Source organism: Aotus nancymaae, unplaced genomic scaffold (genome assembly GCF_030222135.1).
Source record: "Aotus nancymaae isolate 86718 unplaced genomic scaffold, 86718_ANA_hifiasm-v0.15.2.pri h1tg000015l_1, whole genome shotgun sequence".
Lineage (NCBI taxonomy): Eukaryota > Metazoa > Chordata > Mammalia > Primates > Aotidae > Aotus > Aotus nancymaae.
The window spans coordinates 3,549,081-3,570,395 of NW_026988427.1; the positions used below are offsets into that span (position 1 = coordinate 3,549,081).

At 38.6% G+C, this 21,315-nt stretch overlaps 2 protein-coding genes across 4 annotated transcripts in view; one reads left to right on the plus strand and one right to left on the minus strand.

Moving 5' to 3' along the window:
• UBTD2 (ubiquitin domain containing 2) overlaps window positions 1–21,315 on the minus strand; it is an 80,670-nt gene that overhangs the window by 22,354 nt on the left and 37,001 nt on the right. For 2 of the 3 annotated variants that reach the window (XM_012461139.3, XM_064376558.1), the window contains exon 2: window positions 4,446–4,682. In XM_012461139.3, the coding sequence (XP_012316562.1) occupies window positions 4,446–4,682 (237 nt within the window). Of the gene's footprint in view, window positions 1–4,445; window positions 4,683–8,827; window positions 8,999–21,315 lie in introns of those variants that run through there. The other variant, XM_012461140.3, reaches the window with a different exon arrangement.
• Window positions 1,771–2,177, plus strand: LOC105723239 (small ribosomal subunit protein eS26-like). The gene has a single exon (XM_064376559.1). It carries the CDS (start codon window positions 1,771–1,773, stop codon window positions 2,116–2,118), a length of 348 nt encoding a protein of 115 aa, XP_064232629.1. The 3' UTR covers window positions 2,119–2,177.

Below are 21,315 nucleotides of genomic sequence, written 5' to 3' on the forward strand. Positions count from 1 at the left end.
AAACAGGGTGAGATTCCATCTCAAAAAAAAAAAAGAATGCTTTTAGGATTTCTAGGTAATAAAATAGCAATCAATGAGCAAAAGGAAATAAGAAACATAAGACAATGAGTAATAACATGATGTGCAAATCATGAAAAATAAAGCTCATACGTAGGGCAGGAAAACTGTGAAAGGGGTACCAGGTATCAAAATCACATGGGGAGCTTTTTCCACAGTATATATCCATACCATTCTCAATATGAGTCAATCAATTTCCAGAATGAAAATATACCGTATGTGTATATAGAAAATTAACAGGTAGTTATGACAAGTTCCCTCTTACTCTCCTTCATTGCCACTTGAGAATAAACTGAAGACTTATTGTTGTTATTAACAGAGGAAGATAATTAAAAAGTATTACGTTATTTTGTTCTCCACCCCGGGTAACAAAAGTGAAACTCTGTCTCAAAAAAAAAAAAAAGATAATCTAGAAAATGATCAAAATCTATAATTCAGAATACTGGTGCAGGAAACAGGGAATTTACTTGTTAATGTCAGAGTTTAGGAAATAAAATCACCAGCACTACTATTTATTAAGTGCTTTTTGGGTACCCAGCACTCTAGCCAAAAACTTACATGTATTATTATTATATTTAATCAACATAACCATCCCATGAGGTAACTAATTATCCATATTTTACAGATAAGAGAATTGAAGCTTACAGAAGATGTGAATTTCCCAAAGTCACTTAACTGCAAGTAATACAGTAGAGACAGAAGTAAGACCAGATCTGATAACAAAGCCTGAACTAAATAATAGTCAAGTCTATGCAATAATTTAAGTTTAAAATATAAAGTACTTTGGGGTATTTAAGGGGTAGCACAACATAATGTGCCCAAAGTTAAATTTCAAACATGTAATTACACAAAAAAGATGGAGAGAATTTCAGCAATACCACTGAGCCAGTCTAGGTAAAAGCATACAATAGCCTAGTTATAAACTGATGGTGAGTTACAGTATACGACAAAACATAAGGGCCAAGAAATACTGACAAGTTTCAGATATGAACAAAAGAATTCAATCAAGGGTACCAATGACAATATAAATACCCAGAAAGTTATCACAGAGCTTTGAAAGAGAAAAGCTCAGACACTGGCTTGATTCTTCCATGCTCATGCAGAAAATATTCCTTAAACATAGAAGGGGGAACAGAGGCTCATCCAATAATTCTTGAATTTCTGAGAGTAATTCTCCCTGATCTGTTGGTAGGTAGGGCTGCTGTGAACATTACCTTTCTTGGCAGTTTACATAGATAAGCAGAAATGAAGGACTTGGGTATTTAGTGATTTGAGCCCACATCCAATAGGACATGCATGAGCCCCTGCCTTACATGCAACAGAGTTACTTTAAACAAGGCTACAATACACAGAATGCAACAAGGTATTCCAATAGGTAATTATAAGTACAAAATAAGAAATTCAAAGTTCTAACATTCTGAATCTCAGGTTTCTTCTACCTTAAGACAATCACACATACATGACTCTTCTTCCGCCCACGTGAAGGTCTCTACAACATATATTCTCCTTGAAAAACAGAGGATATAGACATCAAAAAGAGAAGGATGATAAAACTATTTGCAAAGGAAGACCCTGTCCCTTTACATTATATAAAGGTGGTACATGAAGACTATAATTACAGAACTGAAAAAGGTAAATGGACTAAGACGATGCCCACCATCTCCCAACCCACAATCACATAAAGAATTTAGAGCTCCGCTGCGAGCTTCCAAGATGACAAAGAAAAGAAGGAACAACGGTTGTGCCCAAAAGGGCCGCAGCCATGTTCAGCCTATTCGCTGCACGAACTGTGCCCGATGCATGCCCAAGGACAAGGCCATTAAGAAATTCATCATTCGAAACATAGTGGAGGCCGCAGCAGTCAGGGACATTTCTGAAGCGAGCGTCTTTGATGCCTATGTACTTCCCAAGCTCTATGTGAAGCTGCCTTACTGTGTGAGTTGTGCAATTCACAGCAAAGTAGTCAGGAATCGATCTCGTGAAGCCCGCAAGGACCGAACACCCCCACCCCGATTTAGACCTGCGGGTGCTGCCCCACGACCCCCACCAAAACCCATGTAAGGAGCTGAGTAAAAGATTGAAAACAACTATTCTCTGGAGAAAAATAAAATGGAAATTATAGTTGATATTGCCTATTAAGTGTATCTGATAGGGTGGGGATTTTGTGTGTGTTAGACCAAGTGTGTTAGACCAAGTGTGTTAGACCAAGTGTGAAATAACAAGTAGTATTTTCATGGGGAAGAAAGCTTATTTATGTAATCAGTTTTTTTGTTGTTGCGGGGGAGGGGTGGGAGATGGAGTCTTGCTCTGTTGCCCAGGCTGGAGTGCAATGGCGCTATCTCAGCTCATTGCAACCTCTGCCTCCTGGGTTCAAGCGATTCTCCTGCCTCGGCTTTCCAAGTAGCTAGGATTAGAGATGTGTGCCACCACACCCAGCTAATTTTTTGTATTTTTAGTAGAGATGGGGTTTTACTATATTGGTCAGGCTGGTCTGGAACTCCCGACCTCAGATAATTCACCCCTTAGGCCTCCCAAATTGCTGGGATTACAGGTGTGAGCCATCATGCCTGGCTGTTTATTTAAATTAAACCTTGTTTGCAGTTATGTCCTTGGCCTCGCAACTTGCATAGCTGTGTGAAATAAAAAGTTTAGGCATCTGTATAAAAAAAAAAGAATTTAGAGACTGTCCATGAAAATTGGGACTAAATATTCATACTGCGGCCAGGTGCAGTGGCTCACGCTTGTAATCCCAGCACTTTGGGAGGCCAAGTTGGGCAGATAGCTTGAGGCAAGGAGTTTGAGACCAGCCTGGCCAACATGGTGAAATGCTGTCTCTACCAAAAAAAAAAATACAAAAATTAGCTGGGCATTGTGATGCATGCCTGTAATCCCAGCTACTTGGGAGGCTGAGGCATTGCTTGAGAACTGCTTGAACCTGGGAGGTGGAAGTTACAGTGAGCCAAGATGACGCCACTGCACTCTAGCCTGGGTGACAGAGTGAGACCCTGTCTCAAAAAAAAAAAAAAAAAAAAAAGTAGCCAGTCATGGTGATGCACGCCTGTACTCCCAGGTACTTGGGAGACTGAAATGGGAGGATCTCTTGAGCCTGGGAGGTTGAGGCTGTAATGAGCCATGATCATGCCACTGCACTCCGGCCTGGGTGACAGAGTGAGACCTGTCTTGTAAGGATCACCTAAGGTCAGGAGCTGAGACCAGCCTGGCCAACATGATGAAACCCTGTCTCTACTAAAAATACAAAACTTAGCTAGGCATGGTGGCAAGACTGAGGCATGAGAATCACTTGAACCTGAGGGGTGGAGGGCGCAGTGAGCCAAGTGTACCACTGCACTCCAGACTTCTGGGCATCAGAGCAAGACTCTGTCTCAAAAAAAAAATAATAGAATAAAAAAAAAATAAAAATCTTTCATTTGACATAGAGTGAAAGGACATAAAGCAGATGATTAGATAGTGAAAAATCACTGTTCCTCTAAGAATGCTGATAAAGGGAGATACTGGGTATTAAAAAAATGATGGTATAATAATGAATAGAAATAAATGAAAGGTGGTTATTATACAGATCTGAAAAGACAATCTTGATAAATATTAACTTGAAAAACTAAAGAGAATACTGAGAATATTAATACAGAAATTAAAAAAATAAAAAATATAAATACAAAATTAACACCTAAATCTCAAAATGGCATGAAAATTTTTCATGTTTCTCATCAAGGAGATCAAACAAAAGTATATTCATGGAACCAGCATGTGTGCATCCCCAGAAACATTCAAAGCTTATGATTATCCTAAAAAGAGTCACATTCCTACACAAAACAGAAAAGTTCCTGATAATGCTCAGGGCTACAATAATGGCAAACTGTCCTTAAAAAGATGTGGATTTAACTTCTACATTATTATGCCAAAAATAGGCTTGATGAGAAAGTATAATGACTAAAAGGAGCATCCTCTGAGTCTCTACAGTTTATAAAATCTAAACTGAGACTCTATCTCTAGTGCTGGTAGGAGGAAATCAGTGAAGTAGAAGCTCCAACAGACTGACAGTGGGATGGGGCTGGTAAAGTGGGGGTGGCAGGGTGGAGAGAAGAGGTCTTCATGGAGACTAGGTTACATGGAAACTTTTGAGATGCTCAAAGAGTTCTTTTCTGAGATTAAGATATATTTTAAACAAAACAAAAATACAAATACACAAAGTAAAACCTGTCTCCAGCTGAAAGATGTACAAGAAAAAAAGAGGAATGCTATTTCTTGCGACATTAAAAAAAAAAAAGTTAGAATAATTTATAGCAAGGAAAAATTCTCCCATTTGGTTTCTTGCTATCAGAAACAAAGCTGATTATGTTCCCTCCATCCTTGAGGAACACCAAACCTACCATGTGGTAATGTTATGTTTGCACCATCAATGATTGCTTGTGCCAGTTCATGATCATTGCTCTCAAAAGCATGTGCAGCAGCCTTCAAGGCATCCCAAATCTCTTTTCGGCCTTCAAAAGCTGGTGCGGTATCCCAAAATTCATCCCTCTTGCTGCGCAGTTGTCCATCTGTCATAGGATAATCGCTTTTCCATTTTGGTTTCTCCTTTTTCAAAGGCTGGTTACGACCTAGAGCAACTGAGAAGAAAAATAAAAGACTGAGATCAAAACCAAAATTTATAAAGTATATATCAAAAGTTATCTGGTCATTCCCTCTTTTGGATTATTTCATCAAAATTACAGCCAGAAATTTGCTTGCTAGCTAATGTGTGCATTCTAAAATTCCTCTTAACAAATTCTGGAACTACAAAAGTGAACAGAGACATTAGATGGCTCTGTGCAAAACAAATTGGTAGCTCTTTTCCACCCAGTACACTCTCTCTACAGGATCATTACAAAGAATTACAGGTTGAGGTGGAAGGATAGCTTGAATCCAGGAGTTCAAGGCTAGCCTGGGCAACATCGTGAGACTGCCCACATCTCTACAAAAAAACACAAAAATTAGCCTGGCATGTTGGCATGTGCCTGTGGTCCCAGCTACTCAGGAGGCTAAGGTGGGAAGTTCACTTGAGCCTGGGAGGTTGTGTTTGCAGCAAGCCATGATCACGCCACTGCACTCCAGCCTGGGTGAGAGTGAGACCCCATCTCACACAAAACAAAACAAAACCACCCAGAGAATTATAGTTGTAACGAATGTACCACTCTGGTGGAGGATGTTGATAATCGGAGAAAGGAGGCTATGTATGTGTGGGCACAGGAAGTACATGGGAAATCTCTGTACCTTCCTCTTAATTCTGTTATGAACCTAAAACTGCTCTAAAAAATAAATATTTTTAAAAATACAATAAAGTTTTGTTTTGTTCATTTTAAAAGAACTGCCGAGAAGATAGGTGTTTCTTCAGACTATAATAGCAGGATATGAGAGTCAAGAGACACCATACAAGAGAGGCAAGATACACTGGGAAAGCCAAATGGCAATTGTAGCTTAGACACATGAAACCAGGAAGTAGGAACTGAGAAAATCCAAAGAGGCAAAAGACTGCTTTTCAGTGCACAGAGAAAGAAAAGCCAAACAACCAGAATCATGAACAAACTGATTACAGGAATACTTCCTCTAGCATTCTCCTCTCTGGACTTTACTCAAGGAACTGTAAATACCTTTCTCTGTAACTCAAACAGGAACTAATTTACAAAGCGTAGAATCAGCACTTTACTTTTTTTGAGGAACTGGGAATAAAAGAGATAATCCTTGATTCTAGGCCAAGGGATTAGCTCCCAACCACAAGAAACAGAACTACAATACCCTACCCTAGTTTCAACCCAAGAGAAGAAGAAAACAGAGGCAAGCGCAGCATCTCCCCTTAGAGAATGTTACGTCGTCATCGTCATTGTAGTAGTAGTAGTAGAACAAGTCTGATACAACATCCTTGCATCCAGATACCTACCTGGTGTATTATCTGCGATCTATTTCCACAGGTCATACTGACCTACAGAGCTATTCTTATTTATGGTTCTGTAAGATTATACAGTGCTATAGATAGGAAATAGTTTGATAGATGGGATAGAAGATAAAAAGAAAATTGAAGCTGGATGAAAAGAGAAGAGTGTTGGAAAAGAGTGGGTGGGAAATAAAATGACAGAGCAGGTGGGAAGGAGAGAGGGTATGTGTCAAAATTCAATGTTCTATATTTAATTGCAGAAAGAATACCAATTTTAAAGAAATCACTCTCAAAACTGGTTCTAAAGCATCCATGAAATTGACAATTCTCTCAATGGCCCAGGGCCACATGAAATTTGGGCTAGCAAAACAGAAAATAAAATGACTCCAGACTCTGGGCTATCTGTACTCTCCAGGCTATACTCTCAGATAAGACCAACAAAGACTGCCAAGGCAAGTCTCTTCTGTCCTCTCCCCTTCAGGGTGGCATACCATACTACCACCAGTTGTTTTCCACTTAAAATGCTCAGCATTAACTCAAACACTTTTTGCCTTCTAACTTGTCCTAGTGAAATGCAAAACAGGTGAGTTCTAAATGGGTGGGAAAGCAGAGTAGGAAACCCAACCATTAAAGTAGCAGAGCTGGAAACCAAATCCAAGTCTCCTTACTTAATCAACAAATGCGTACTGAGTGTCTACTGGGAGTAACACTACAAGTGTCTATTATATTTAATTCAAATATGAGAAACACAGTCTATACTAATGATTTTTTCTCTGCTTTTTCCAAATAATACAGATTATGCAGCTACAGCATAATTCCCTAAAAGATGTTCAGAATGTGTCTGATAACCACAACCCACTGATTGCACCAATACAACGGAATGCAAGGTAGCCTTTATTTTCTGCTACATTATCATTCAGATGAGTTAGAGACAGCTTACGGATAACACTCAGCTTACTGACCAGGAGGAGGAAGATGGCACAGTAAGTAGGCAGACTCAGTAAGATTCTATTTAAATGAAGTTTTGGGTCTGCCCAAGTATTTCTTTTTTCTTTTTTTCCTACCTGTTTCTACAGAATTATCTGATCTCATATGTATTAAATCCATGAGAGATAACTTAGTATAATTTTTCCTGTCATTCTGAGAGACTCACAAAGCATGGGCAAAAACAACAAAACCTCTACAATCTCAAGACCTAAAACTAAAGCAAATGAAAGGAAGAGGCCCTTGAAAAGAGGAACCTAACAGAAAAACAATCTTAATGAGGGTACAAAGTACCTTGGAAAAATTGTAAAACACTTTCCTTACAAATGTGAAGTAGGTTCATTTCACCTCCTTCCATTTGGCATAGAACAAAGTCCCACAAAAAGAATAGATGATGCATTTATGTTGCTTAAGGAAAATCATTCCAAATGCATTTGCTATCTATCTATCTATCTATCTATCTATCTATCTATCTGAGACAGAGTCTTGCTCTGTCACCCAGGCTGGATGCACTGGCACGACTGGGCTCACTGCAACCTCTGCCTCCTGGGTTCATGCGATTCTCCTGCCTCAGTCTCCTGAGTAGTTGAGACTACAAGCGTGGGCCACCACACTCAGCTAATTTTTTTTGTGTGTTTTTAGTAGAGACGGGGTTTCACCATGTTGGTCAGGCTGGTCTCAAACTCTGGACCTCAGGTGATCCTCCCACCTCAGCCTCCCAAAGTGCCAGGATTACAGCACCATGACAGGCCCCAAATGCATTTTCAAATCTACATGCTGTCAAAAGCTTCACAGTAATTATTCTGCAAAAAATAAAATAAATGCTTGTGACATGAAGGAAGATTACTTTTGTTTGCCTATTTATGCTTGTATTATAAACATATATAATATAGAGTATCTGTCTATAGAATGTCCATTGTTAAAATGATGAAATCTTTGGAACATAATTACTTTAGTGAAACCACAGAGCAGTGTAGAATTTTCACTACAAAATCTGAGGTTTCAAGCTTCATATTAAACGAAATGACTAACTTTTGTTAAATAAATAATTGGGAAAAAAATTAGCATTTAGCAAAAGCATTTGAACTATCCTCTCATGAAAACATGAAAATATTTAGGGTTAAAAGGACTTAAGTTCATATTCATAAAGCACTCATAATGAGTGATATACAATAAAACTGCAAACAAGGGTTTGCTTAATAAGTAAAAATGAACTTGGAGGCACTGTATGAATATCTTTAAGCCCTTTGGCAAAAATACACAGGCTGTCTTTTTTCTTTTCATAATTTCCAAATCCCTTCCTTAGTGTTAAAGAACTGTCCTATGATTGCCATGCACTTTCTGTGCCTTTATCAGAGTACACTTTCTAGGCATTTGTTCACCAAATCTTATCCTTTGATTTCAGGTGGTATCACAAACCTATATTTCTGAAAATGCAGTACTTGGACATAGTTATCAGCCTGGCAGCTAAGTACCTTATGTTTGTACCAAGCTAAACATTTTGATACGATATGGAATAAAAATACTAAACTGGATTTCATTTTATGCTCTTAAACTATCAGTTTTATCTGTTTCACACATTTTCTGACTGCTGATACTAAAAGAGAGATGCTTGGTATCATTCATAGTACACAGGACTAGATACCATGCTCTAACAGTGAAGAATTTAAAGACAGGAAACATCTTTTATTCCCCAAATTTCTGTTTCTCTATCCTTAAACTGCAGGCAACAACCATCTTTAGTTTTCTATGGATTAGCATATGAGAAATAAAAAATTAATTAAGCAACTTAATTAAAAAAAAATACACACACACAATCTATTTCAGAAAATATCCTTTCCCCCATCAATCCACATTTACCACGTCTTTCAAAATGTGTCCAAAAGTCATCTTCTTCTCAGAAGCCTCTTAATCATATTCACCCACTCTTTATCTTTCCTTGTAATCTTTATATACTTCTTCCCACTCTGTGACAAATAAATAGATCTAACACAAAAAAAACCCAAGGCTTGTTTCTCAGATCTAAATAACACATACTTTTAAATATTTTTACTACATAATTTAAAGCATTTTACCAAAAACTCTTTTTCACATTTTATTGGTAAAAAATAATCATTTTTGAAGTTAACTATGATTATAATTGTTTTCCTGTTTTGGGTTCCTCTTTGAAAACCTTAATTTAATGATGGGACTCTTCAAATGAAGAAAGAAGAGGCCACAAAGCATAGATAAGGTAAAAATATCAAGATATGACTTAAGCAATAGCTTTAACAGGTTGAAAACTGGAAGCATCAATCCCCCAAGACAATAGCATGATGGAAAAAATGGAGTATTAGAACTCTTCTGTAACAGACAGTTCTAATCTAAAAGGACACTCACAAATATTCACGTAAATTTAGAATGCACTATCTGTACACATATATACATACATGCATAATACATATATTACATTTATCTAAAGCAACTAACTGCCAAAATAAAAATAGGGATATGGGAATTAAAATGCCTAAAATGCCAACAATCAATACCATATCCAAAATCTGCTCTACTGTTTGAGAATTTAAAGGTAGAAGAGACCTTAGATTGTACAATCCAACATTACTGTCAGAAAGGAAACTAAGATTTAACAAGGATGACTTAAAATAATGAGCCTGTACTAGAACTCACATACCCAAATTCAAATTCAAAGTCCAGATCTCACCATAAGCGCAGTGCTGTTGTATTTTTAGTAGAGACAGGGTTTCACCATGTTGGTCAGGCTGGTCTTGGACTCCTGACCTCAGGTGATTCACCCACCTCCCTAAGTGCTGGGATTACAGGCATGAGCCACTGATGAAATCCCATCTCTACCAAAAATACAAATTAGCCAGGTGTGGTGACAGGCACCTGTAATCCCATTTACTCAGAAGGCTGAGGTAGGAGAATCACTTGAACCCGGGAGGCGAAGGTTGCAGTGAGCCGAGATCAAGCCACGGCACTCCAGCCTGGGCAAGAGAGCAAGACTCTAACTCAAAAAAAAAAAACCAAAAACCAAAAAACTCAAAGTCCAGATCTCTCTTTCCATTATACCTCTCCATGTTTTACCAGGCTGCTTTTTTTTTTTAAACATAACAAACCAATAATGAAAATTCACTCTAAATAAAGAATATGCTGAATTGTTTTTCTGCAGAACTGATCTATCCACAGGCTTCATTTTGGCCAACAGAATGGTTATGACTGGACAAAGGAAAACCTCACAAAGGAGAAACACCAGCTCCTTAGACCCATCCAATCTACCACCTAATCCATGTTGTAGAGATACAATGATGATGAAAGAGGAATCCTACAATAAAAATGGGTGATGTGTGGTTTTATGGTCAATCAGTTTCAACTTATAAGTACTCAGCATCTATAACAAATTAGACATTAAGGATCACATATAGAAATATCTGCCTAGATAAGTTAGATACAGCATTTTCAGTGCTATAATTTTATTAAAAATGAAATAAATTGAACTGAACTTCTGCCATGCTTATGTCCCACAGCTTATCAAATGAAGCATAATAATTTTAAAGGCATTTATACAATTTTAATGTTTTCAAGGTGGCTTTATTGGGGGAGGAAAAATTAACATAATTTCATAATGACTTCTTGGCCTTAATCCTCAGAGTGTAAGTCCACTTAACAATGATCTGAGCATACAAACAGGCACCATTTGTAAAGCCTACTGCAACACAGTATGTTCAAAGGCCACCCCCCACCCCACTGCTTTTTTACTATAGCTCTCAGATCTTACAAGACTTTTCTTAATGGGTGAGTCTTATTAAAAGTATTATGAAAGCACACAATTAACGCCCCAAAACACAACTTACTGAGAAAGATAATATTATATAAAATTGGGACTAAGAATATGGTGGCCTAGGCAGTTGGGTGTGGTAGCTCATGCCTGTAATCCCAGCACTTTGGATCTGTTGATCACTTGAGCCAAGGAGTTCAAGGTCAGCCTGGCAGCATATTAAGACCCTGTCTCTACCAAAAATACTATATATATATATATATATATATATATATATATATATATGCTAAATACTACTAAAAATACTATATATATATATAAAAATAGCATTTTAGTACCATTTTATATTATATAAAAATAGTATATAAAAATAGTATTTTTATATATTATAAAATAGTATTTTTATATATAAAATAGTAGTATTTTATATATATTACATATAAAATACCATACATAGATATACGTATGGTATATATACATGTATGGTATTTTTAGTAGAGGCAGGGTTTGATCATGTTGGTTAGAGTTTCCTGAGCCCCATACATATATATGGGGCTCAGGAAAAATCCACAAGTACCATAAAGCAATAAGACATAAAATACAGGCCGGGTGCGGTGGCTCATGCCTGTAATCCCAGAACTTTGGGAGGCAAGGCGGGTGAATCATGAGGTCAGGAGATCGAGACCATCCTGGTCAACGTGGTGAAACTCGTCTCTACTAAAAATAGAAAAACGGAGAGAGATCCAAGATGGCTGACCACTAGCAGCTCAGGATAGTAGCTCCTAGTGAAAGTGCAGAGAACGAGAGGATGCCACACTTTCAGACGAATTTTTGTTGCTCACGGACCAGGAGATTCCCAGCGGAGGAACCCCACAGGTTGCTAGCGTGACTCTTGTGGCCGGCGTGGCGGTTTTGCTAGCGCCTCAGCACGGTGGTTCTTGGTGCAGAGTGAGCGGGACTGGGTCCCCTTTTGGCCGATTCCCGGGCAGAAAAGCACCATCAATCTTGATGCCGCTGTTTTGGCCGGCGCAGTGGATTGCTCAGATTTCGGCACTGGGAATCAACAAGTTTGACGTCCACTCAGAAACCTAATTTGAAAGTCGGAAATCATAAAGACGACAGGCGGATAAATTTACAATGATGGGAAGAAACCAGCGTAAAAAGGCTGAGAATACCCAAAATCAGAATGCCTCTCCCTCTGCAGGTGATCACAGTTCCTCATCAGCAACGGAACAAGCCCTGGTGGAGAACGAGTGCGTTCCATTAACAGAAGTAGGCTTCAGAAGGTGGATGATAAGAAACTTCTGTGAATTAAAAGAACTTGTTCTAACCCAATGCAAAGAAACTAAGAACTTTGAAAAAATGTTTGATGAAATGCTAATGAGAATAGACAATTTGGAGAGGAATATAGGTGAATTAATGGAGCTGAAAAACAACACGAGGACTTCGCGAAGAATGCACAAGTTTTAACAGTCGAATTGATCAAGCAGAAAAAAGGATATCAGAGTTCGAAGACCTACTTTATGAAATAAAACGAGAAGTCAAGATTAGAGAAAAAAGGATAAAAAAGAATGAGCAAAGTCTCCAAGAAATACGGGACTATGTGAAAAGACCCAATCTACGTTTGATACATGTACCTGAATGTGACGAAGAGAATGAATCCAAGTTGGAAAATACTCTTCAGGAGATTATTCAGGAAAACTTTCCCAACCTAGTAAGACAGGACAATATTCAACTCCAGGTAATACAGAGAACACCACAAAGATATTCTTCAAGAAGACCAACCCCAAGGCACATAATCGTCAGATTTACTAGGGTTGAAATGAAGGAGAAAATACTAAGAGCAGCTAGAGAGAAAGGTCAGGTTACCCACAAAGGGAAGCCTATCAGACTTAAAGCAGATCTCTCAGCAGAAACCCTACAAGCCAGAAGAGAGTGGGGGCCAATATTCAACATCCTTAAAGAAAAGAACTTTCAACCCAGAATTTCATATCCAGCCAAACTGAGCTTAAAAGCGAAGGAAAAATAAAATCTTTTGCAAACAAGCAAGTACTTAGAGATTTTACCATCACCAGGCCTGCTTTGCAGAAGTTTCTGAAAGAAGCACTACACATATAAACGAACAACCAGTATCAGCCTTTCCAAAAATATATCCAGCTAGCATCAAATGGCAGTATTAAACTCATATATATTATTAACTGGATAAAAAGCCAAACCCATCAATACGCTGTATCCAGACCCATCTCACATGCAACGATACACAAAGACTCAAAGGGACAGAGGAAGATTTACCAACCAAACGGAGAGCAAACATAAATAAATAAATAAAAAGCAGGAGTTGCAATTCTCACCTCTGATAAAATAGACCTTGAAGCAACAAAGATCAAAGGAGGAAAAGAAGGGCATTACATAATGGTAAAAGGATCAATGCAACAAGAAGAGCTAACGATCCTATATATACACGCACCCAATACAGGAGCACCCAGATACATAAGACAAGTTCTTAATGACTTATAAAGAGACTTAGCCTCCCACACAATAATAGTGGGAGACTGTAACATCACATTGTCAATATTAGACTGATCAACGAGATAGAAAATTAACAAGGATATCCAGGACTTGAATTCAGACCCGGAACAAGTAAACTTAATAAACATTTATAGAACTCTCCACTTCAAATACCTAAAACATACATTCTTATCAGTACCATATCACACCTATTCCAAAAGTGACTACATAATTGCAAGTAAATCACTCCTCAATAATTGCATAGCATTTCATAGGTTTAAATGAAATATTGGTTGGCTGCTTGTTATTTTCTTCCCTTATTCCTTCCTGTCTCCATTGTTAAGCACAATTATTGGCATAAAAGAGGTTTTCAATTCCCATTTTTAGACTGCATTCTAGCCTGGGCAATAAAGCAATATTCCCGTTCTTTCTCCCTCTTTCTCTTCCTTTTTCTTCCTCTTCTTCATTTTTTTTTCTTTTTTCTCTCTTTCTTTCTTCCTTTAAAAAAAAAAAATAGAAAAACTAGCTGGGCATGGTGGCACGCACCTGTAGTCCCAGCTACTGGGGAGGCTGAGGCAGAATTGCTTGAACCTGGGAGGTGGAGGTTGCGGTGAGACAAGATCGCACCACTGCACTCCAGCCTGGACAACAAGAGTGAAACTCTGTCTCAAAAAAAAAAAAAAAAAAAAAAGACATAAAATACAATAAGGTACTCCAGGGACCCTCATATGACATACATGTATATATATGGTCTCATGTTAGGTGATCATATTCACACACACAAAAGAGTGCCACTGCACTCCAGCCTGGGTGACAAGAGCAAAACTGTCTCAAAAAAGAAAGATGCCCACTATATCTCCACTACTATTTAACACAATTCGGAAACAGTGTCAGATGCAAAATCAGAATAAAACAACTAGAAGTTTAAGAAACAGAAATAGATAAAACTAGTTCTAATTGCAGATGATATATCAAATCTGCAAATAGATATAATTAGATTATATATATAATTGCAGATGATATAATATAGTTTGATATCTGGTAGGGCCAGGTATCATAAAACCTCTGTAATGGAAAGTATAAGGCTTTTGTGATGCTTGTTCTCACTATGGCAAATGAAAATTTTTTTAAAAAAAGAAGTCTAAGGCTGGCTGGGTGTGCTGGCTCATACTTCTAATCCCAGCACTTTTCGAGGCTGAGATAGAAGGATCACCTGAGCCTAGGAGTTTGAAACCAGCCTTGCCAACAGAGAGAAACCTTATCTCTACAAAAAATACAAAAATTAGCTGGGTGTAGTTGTGTACACTTGTAGTCCCAGCTACTCAGAGGCTGAGGTGGGAGGATTGCTTGAGTCTGGGAGGTCAAGACTGCAGTGAGCTGTGACCGTGCTACTGCACTCCAGCCTGTGCAACAGAGGAAGACCCTCATGAATGGCTTGGTGCCCTTCCCACAAGATCTGGTTGTTGAAAAGAGTACGACACTTCCTCCCCTTTTTTCTCTTGCTACGTGATGGAATGGCACCCCGTTTGCCTTCCACCATGATTGTAAGCTCCCTGAGGTCCTTACCATGTGGTTTGTAGAACCACCAGCCAAATAACACTCTTTCCTTTATAAATTACCCAGCCTTAGGTATTCCTTTGTAACAAGGCAAACAGTCAGACTAACACACTATATTATCATTGTCATACCTAAGAAAATTAAAAAAAATTTTTTTATAACATCTATTATCAAGTCTTATTTAGATTTATCCAACTGTCCCAAAATGTCTTTCATAACTTTTTTTCATACCAAGTTCCAATCAAGGTTTATATGCTGTCATCTGATATAGGCCAGTGTTTCTCAGCTGGGGACAGTTTTGCCCTCCAGGGGATATTTGGGAATGTATGAAGACATTTTAACTTGTTCCTTTATCCTTACCTATACCTACAAAGGCGGCCCATCACGTTATCCATGATGCTTTACAAATACTTATACCTACAAAGGTATAAGTAACATGGATAACGTGATGGGCCGCCATCTTCCTGGTTTACAAACAGTTACCTTCTTGGTGTGTCCTCAGATGGTAAGAAGAAATCATCTCTTTCCTCTCTAGACATGTTACCCACGATGCTTTAGTATATCTATTGACGATCCTTACCTGAATCAGCTACTGGGTTGTGAAAGTGTGATTCTTCTAAGTGTGTCATTCTTTTCATCCTTGAATAATGGCATTCTTTGGTAAGAAAAAGGTCTTCCCTCATTCCTTTTCTAGTAGTAGGTAAGGATTCATGAACTTTTATTTAGTCATTATATTAAAATAAATTTCAGTCACTATATATGCTCCAAAATTGACCCACATTGTCTCATTCAATTGCTTTTTTGTAGAGACAGGGTCTCACTATGTTACCGAGTCTGGTCTCAAACTCCTGAGCTTAAGTGATCCTCCCCGCCTCAGTCTCCCAAAGTGCTGGGATTACAGATGTAAGCCATCATACATGGCCTTTTCGTTTTTGTTAAATATTTAAATACTTTCACAATACAACTTTTTTGGGGGAAAAATCCACAAATACTATAAAACAATAAGATATAAAATACAATAAGGTACTCCAGTTCTGACCCTGGTATCACTTACCAATAGTTTATACAACTGAAGTTCCACATGGCTATAGACTGCATGTGTGTCCCCACAGAATTTGTGTGGTGAAGATCTAATACCCAATGTGAAACTATTTGAGGTGGGGCACTGAATGGGACTAGTGACCTTATAAGACTAGAGAGGAGAGAAATGATTTCTCCTTGACATGTGAAGACACAGCAAGAAGGTAACTGTATGTAAACCAGAAGATGGCGGCCCTCATCAGACACCAAATCAGCTGGAAACTTGACTCAAACTTTCCAGCCTCCGGAATTGTGAGAAACAATTTTTTTTCTGAACGGGAGTTTTGCTCTTGTCGCCCAGGCTGGAGTACAGTGGCACTATCTCAGCTCACTGCAACCTCTGCCTCCAGGTTCAAACAATTCTGCCTTAGCCTCCAGAGTAGCTGGCATTACAGGCACCTGCCACCACACCCAGCTAATTTTCGTATTTTTAGTAGAGGCAGGGTTTCACCATGTTGGTCAGGCTGGTCTCAAACTCCTAACCTCAGGTAATCTACCTTACCTCGGCCTGCCAAAGAATTTGTGTTGTTTAAGCCACCCAGATTATGGAATTCTGTTACAGAAGCCTAAGCTAAAGCAGACATTTGTACCAAGAAGTAGAGTGCTAACATAACAAATACCTAAAAATGTGGAAGTGTCTGCATAATAGATAGAGGCTGAAAGAGTTTTAAGGTACATGCTAGAAAAAGCCAATGATATCATAAAGGGACTTACTTCTAAAGGCAGTTCTGGTGAGGGCTCTAAAGGAAAACATGAAAGCTAGAAAGAACGCCTCAATCTTCTTAGAGAATACACACAAGAATACGCACATAATCATGTGTGTATTTCGCAAGAAGAATATATGAACAGAATACTGATAGAAATATGAATGGTAAATGCCATTCTGATGAGGACTCAGATGGAAATAAAGAACATGTTATTGGAAATTGGAGGAAAGGTCATCCTCGTTATAAAGCGGCAGAGAACGTGGCTGAACAATTCAGCAAAGTTGTTCATGTTCATGTCCTTTTTTATTTTTTTGAGATGGAGTTTTGTTCTTGTTGCCCAGGCTGGAGTGCAAACCTCCGCCTCCTGGGTTCAAGCAATTCTGCTGCCTCAGCCTCCTGAGTAGCTGAGATTACAGGCATGCACCACCACACTTGGCTAATTTTGTATTTTTAGTAGAGACGGTGTTTCTCCATGTTGGTCAGGCTGGTTGAACTCCCGACATCAGGTGATCTGCCCACCTCAGCCTCCCAAAGTGCTGGGATTACAGGCATGAGCCACCGCGCACGGCCATATTCATGTCTTAGTGTTTTGTGGAGGGTAAAACTTGTGAGCAACGAAATTATTGAGCTGAGTTCATTTCTATGCCAAGTGTTGATGGAACAGCTTGGCTCCTCCTGATTGCTTACAGTAAAATGCAACAAGAGAGAAAGAAAGGCAGAATTCTTAAGGAAAAAGGAACCAGAACATAAAGATTTGGAAAATTCTCAGCCTATTCATATTACAAAAAAATGAGAAAGTGTTTGGAAGAGTACACCCAGGGTGTGGCAGACCAACTGTTTTATAAGGTGATTAGTATGAGTGTGAATCATGGATTTAATGAGCCACCCCAGATGGAACACATTGGGAATGTGAAGTGAAAGGGATACAGATTGGTCAGAAAGAAGACAGGTTGTCAGACTTCTTTTTTTACAGAATAGGACCACAGAGTTATATGGCTGAGAACGTGCACTACTTTTTAAGACATGGGAAGAATGACTCTCAAGGCAAATCAGAGATCAACAGGGTTGCCTCCTTGGTTTCAAAAAGGGAGACCATCATCTTGGGTTTCAGCATGAAGGAAACACTGATCCAGTTTCAAGGTTCTATTTAGGCCCACGCCTAATCTTCCTACATATTCTCATGCTCCTTGAATATTAAAGCTGATTGGGTGCATTCTATAATCAGAATCCAACAACTGAATGGAGATATGGAAAAAATGCCCTCATCTATGGGGTAGTCCTTATTTTGAGCAAAAATCTATTAAGTCAGCAACAATATTTTAAAATAATGCTAAATTTTATATGATAAATAAACTTAGGCAAAACTCTTTTCCCTTTCCTCCCAGTTTTTAGTGTTAAAATGTCCTGGACATTTGGTGGAGGTCAGGATATTACAAGCCCACCAGAGTCTATCTCCCTCACTGATTATGCCCAAAAACTTGGGAAATGGAAGAAAATCTGTTTTGTAGTTTTAAGAGTTCCTAGCAATAGTGGTGGTAAGGTGGACACATAAAACTCAATAAGAAAATCTACTATTTTAGACAAACTAAGAAAAAAGGTACTGTGGAATATGAGGAAAATATTTTTTTTCTCCCTCTGCATTTTACCACTTTATTATTGCCACTTTACCCCAAAGGCAGTTCCAGTTACATGGAACCACATGGCAGTGATGGCAGAAGCAACTCTGAGAGGAGCCTGTCTTTCTAGTTGGTAATGGAGATCGGGGGGAAATTGCAGAGCAGAAACAGCTAAAGAAGAGAATACTCTAAAATTCTGTGTTTGAACTGACCCAAGTTCCACATTTACCTCTAACCTGTGAATGCATGGAACAGTACCAAAACAATACAGCCATGGTTCTCTGAGAAATAAATTCTGTTTAGGAGGCCAAGGCGAATAGATTGCTTAAGCTCAAGAGTTCAAGATCAGCCTGGGCAACATGGTGAAACGTCTCTACTGAAAATACAAAAATTAGCCAGGTGTGTGGCGCATGCCTGTAATCCCAGCTACTTCGGTAGCTGAGGCAGCAGAATCTAAACACAGGAGGCAGAGATCACACCACTGCACTCCAGGCTGGGCGACACAGACACTGCCTCAAAAAAAAAAAAAAAAATGAATTATGGGTGGGCATGATTATGGCTGTAATCCCAGCACTGTGGGAGGCCGAGGCGGGTGGATCACAAGGTCAGGAGTTCAAGACCAGCCTCGCCAACATGATGAAACCCCATCTCTACTAAAAATACAAAAAATTGGCTGGGTGTGGTGGTGCATGACTGTGGTCCCAGCTGCTTGGGAGGCTGAGGCAGGAGAATCCCTTGAATCCAGGTGGTGGAGGTTGCAATGAGTTGAGATTATGCCACTGCACTTCAGCCTGTGTGACAGAGCAAGACTCCGTCTCAATAAAAAAAAAAAAAAAAGAAAAAGGAAAAAGAAAAATTCTGATATAAATCACCACTCTAGCCCCACAGTAATCTAAGTGGTGCATGTGCTGTGCAGAAAGCACAGCAAAGGCTTTGAAAAGTGAACTGACATCAGAACCACCAGCAACAAAAGGAGAGGCAGAATATGCCGACTAAACCTAGCGGGTTGATTGCCTGCTAAAACAAAACAAAATCAAAGTTCTCCAGATTTTTATAAGGAAACAGATTCTCACATAATATTCAAAATGCCCAGGACGTAATCCAAAATTACTCAACACATAAAGAGTCAGAAATAAGTGACCAATTTTCAAAGGAAAAGACAATCAGCAAATGGAAAACCCTGAGATGATCCAGATGTTGAAATTATCAAAGACTTTAAAGCAGTCATTATAACCATGTTCCATGGTGGGGTGGGAGAGGGAAGGGAACTCTTAAAACAAATGAACAGCGTTGTTAGCAGAGAAACAGAAACTCTAATCAAGAGCCAAATACAAATTTCAAAAATGAAAAATAGAAAATCTATTTTCTATTTCTCAATAAAGAAATAAAAAATAGAAACATTTAAACAATCCAAATGAAGGCAGAAATCAGAAAGCAAAGGAACAAAAATGAGAGGGAACAAATAGAAAACACGTAATACAATGTCAGACCTGAATCCAATAATATCAGTCACTACATTAATATAAATAGTCTAAAATGAATTTTAAAAAGAAACACATTGTGAGATTGCAATTTTTTTCCCTAAGACGGAGTTCATTCTGTTGCCCAGGATGCAGTGCAGTGGTGCAATCTTGGCTCACTGCAACCTCTGCCTCCCGGGTTCAAGTGATTCTCCTGCCTCAGCCTCCCTCATAGCTGGGACTACAGGCGCATGCCACTATGCCTGGCTAACTTTTGCATTTTTAGTAGAGATGGGGTTTCACCATGTTGGCCACGTTGGTCTCGAACTCCTGACCTCAAGTGATCCATCTACCTCGGCCTCCTAAAGTGCTGGGATTACAGGTGTGAGCCACTGCACCTGGCTGAGATTGCATTTTTAAAGATTCAACTACATGCTGTCTACAAGAAATTCCTGTAAATATGTTAACATAGAGAAGGCAGAAGTAAAAGGATGATAAATAGCATTATAGGATGATAAATAACATCATGCAAACGCTAATCAAAAGAAAGTTTAAGTGGCTATACTAGCATCAGACAAAGTAGACTTCAGAACCAAGAAACAGCTCTAGAGATAAATAACAGCAAGAGTCAATTCACCAAGATGACATGGCAACATTAGGTTATGTACCTAATAACAGGCATCAAGCAAAAACTGAGAGAATTACAGAAGAAACAGGTCAGGTGCAGTGGCTCACACCTGTAATCCCAGCACTTCAGGAGACCGAAATGGGAAGATCGCTTGAGCTCGGGAAGGTCAAGGTAAAAACTATGATCACACCACTGCACTCCAACCCGAGCAACACTTTCTCAAATAAACAAAAAACAATCACTACCACCAAAAACAAAACAAGAGGACTGCAGTGGCTATATTTGCAAACAATAAAATAGACTTTAAGACAAGTATTTTCACTAAAGGTAACAAGGAACATTTTGTAATTAAAGGGTCAATTCATCAGAAAGACATAACAATTACACACAACAGAACCCCAGAATATATGAAGCAAGCACAGAATTGAAGGGAGATACAGTTCTACAAACAACACTTGGAAACTTTAATATCCTACTTTCAATAATGTATGAAACATCTAGACAGAATCGTGATAAGGAAACAGGAGACTTAAACACTATAAACCAACTAGACCTAAATGACATATAGAACATTCTACCCAAAAGGAGCAGAATACACATTCTTAAAGGCACATGGAAATTCTCTAAGATAGACTATATATTAAACCACAAAACAAGTCTCAATAAACTTTAACAGATAAACTGGAAAATTCACAAATACTTAAAATTAATGCACTCATACAATGAATGAGTCAAATAAGAAATCACAAGGAAAATGAGAAAATACAATGAGATGAATAGAAGTGAATATACAACATACAAAAACTTATGAGATGCACTGAAAGCAGTGCTCAGATTTACAAATGTAAACACATTAAAAGGGAAGAAAGATCTCAATGAATAACTTAACTTCATGCCTCAAGGAACCAAAAAAGAACAGACAAAACCCAAAGGTAAAAGAACATAAAGACTAGAGCAGAGGCTGGGTGGGATGGATCGTGCTTATAATCTTAGCACTTTGGGATGCCAAGGCGGGTA

What these genes read in the sequence shown, in the direction of transcription:
- LOC105723239 (XM_064376559.1), top strand. Translation starts at nt 1,771, where the DNA reads ATGACAAAGAAAAGAAGGAACAACGGTTGTGCCCAAAAGGGCCGCAGC.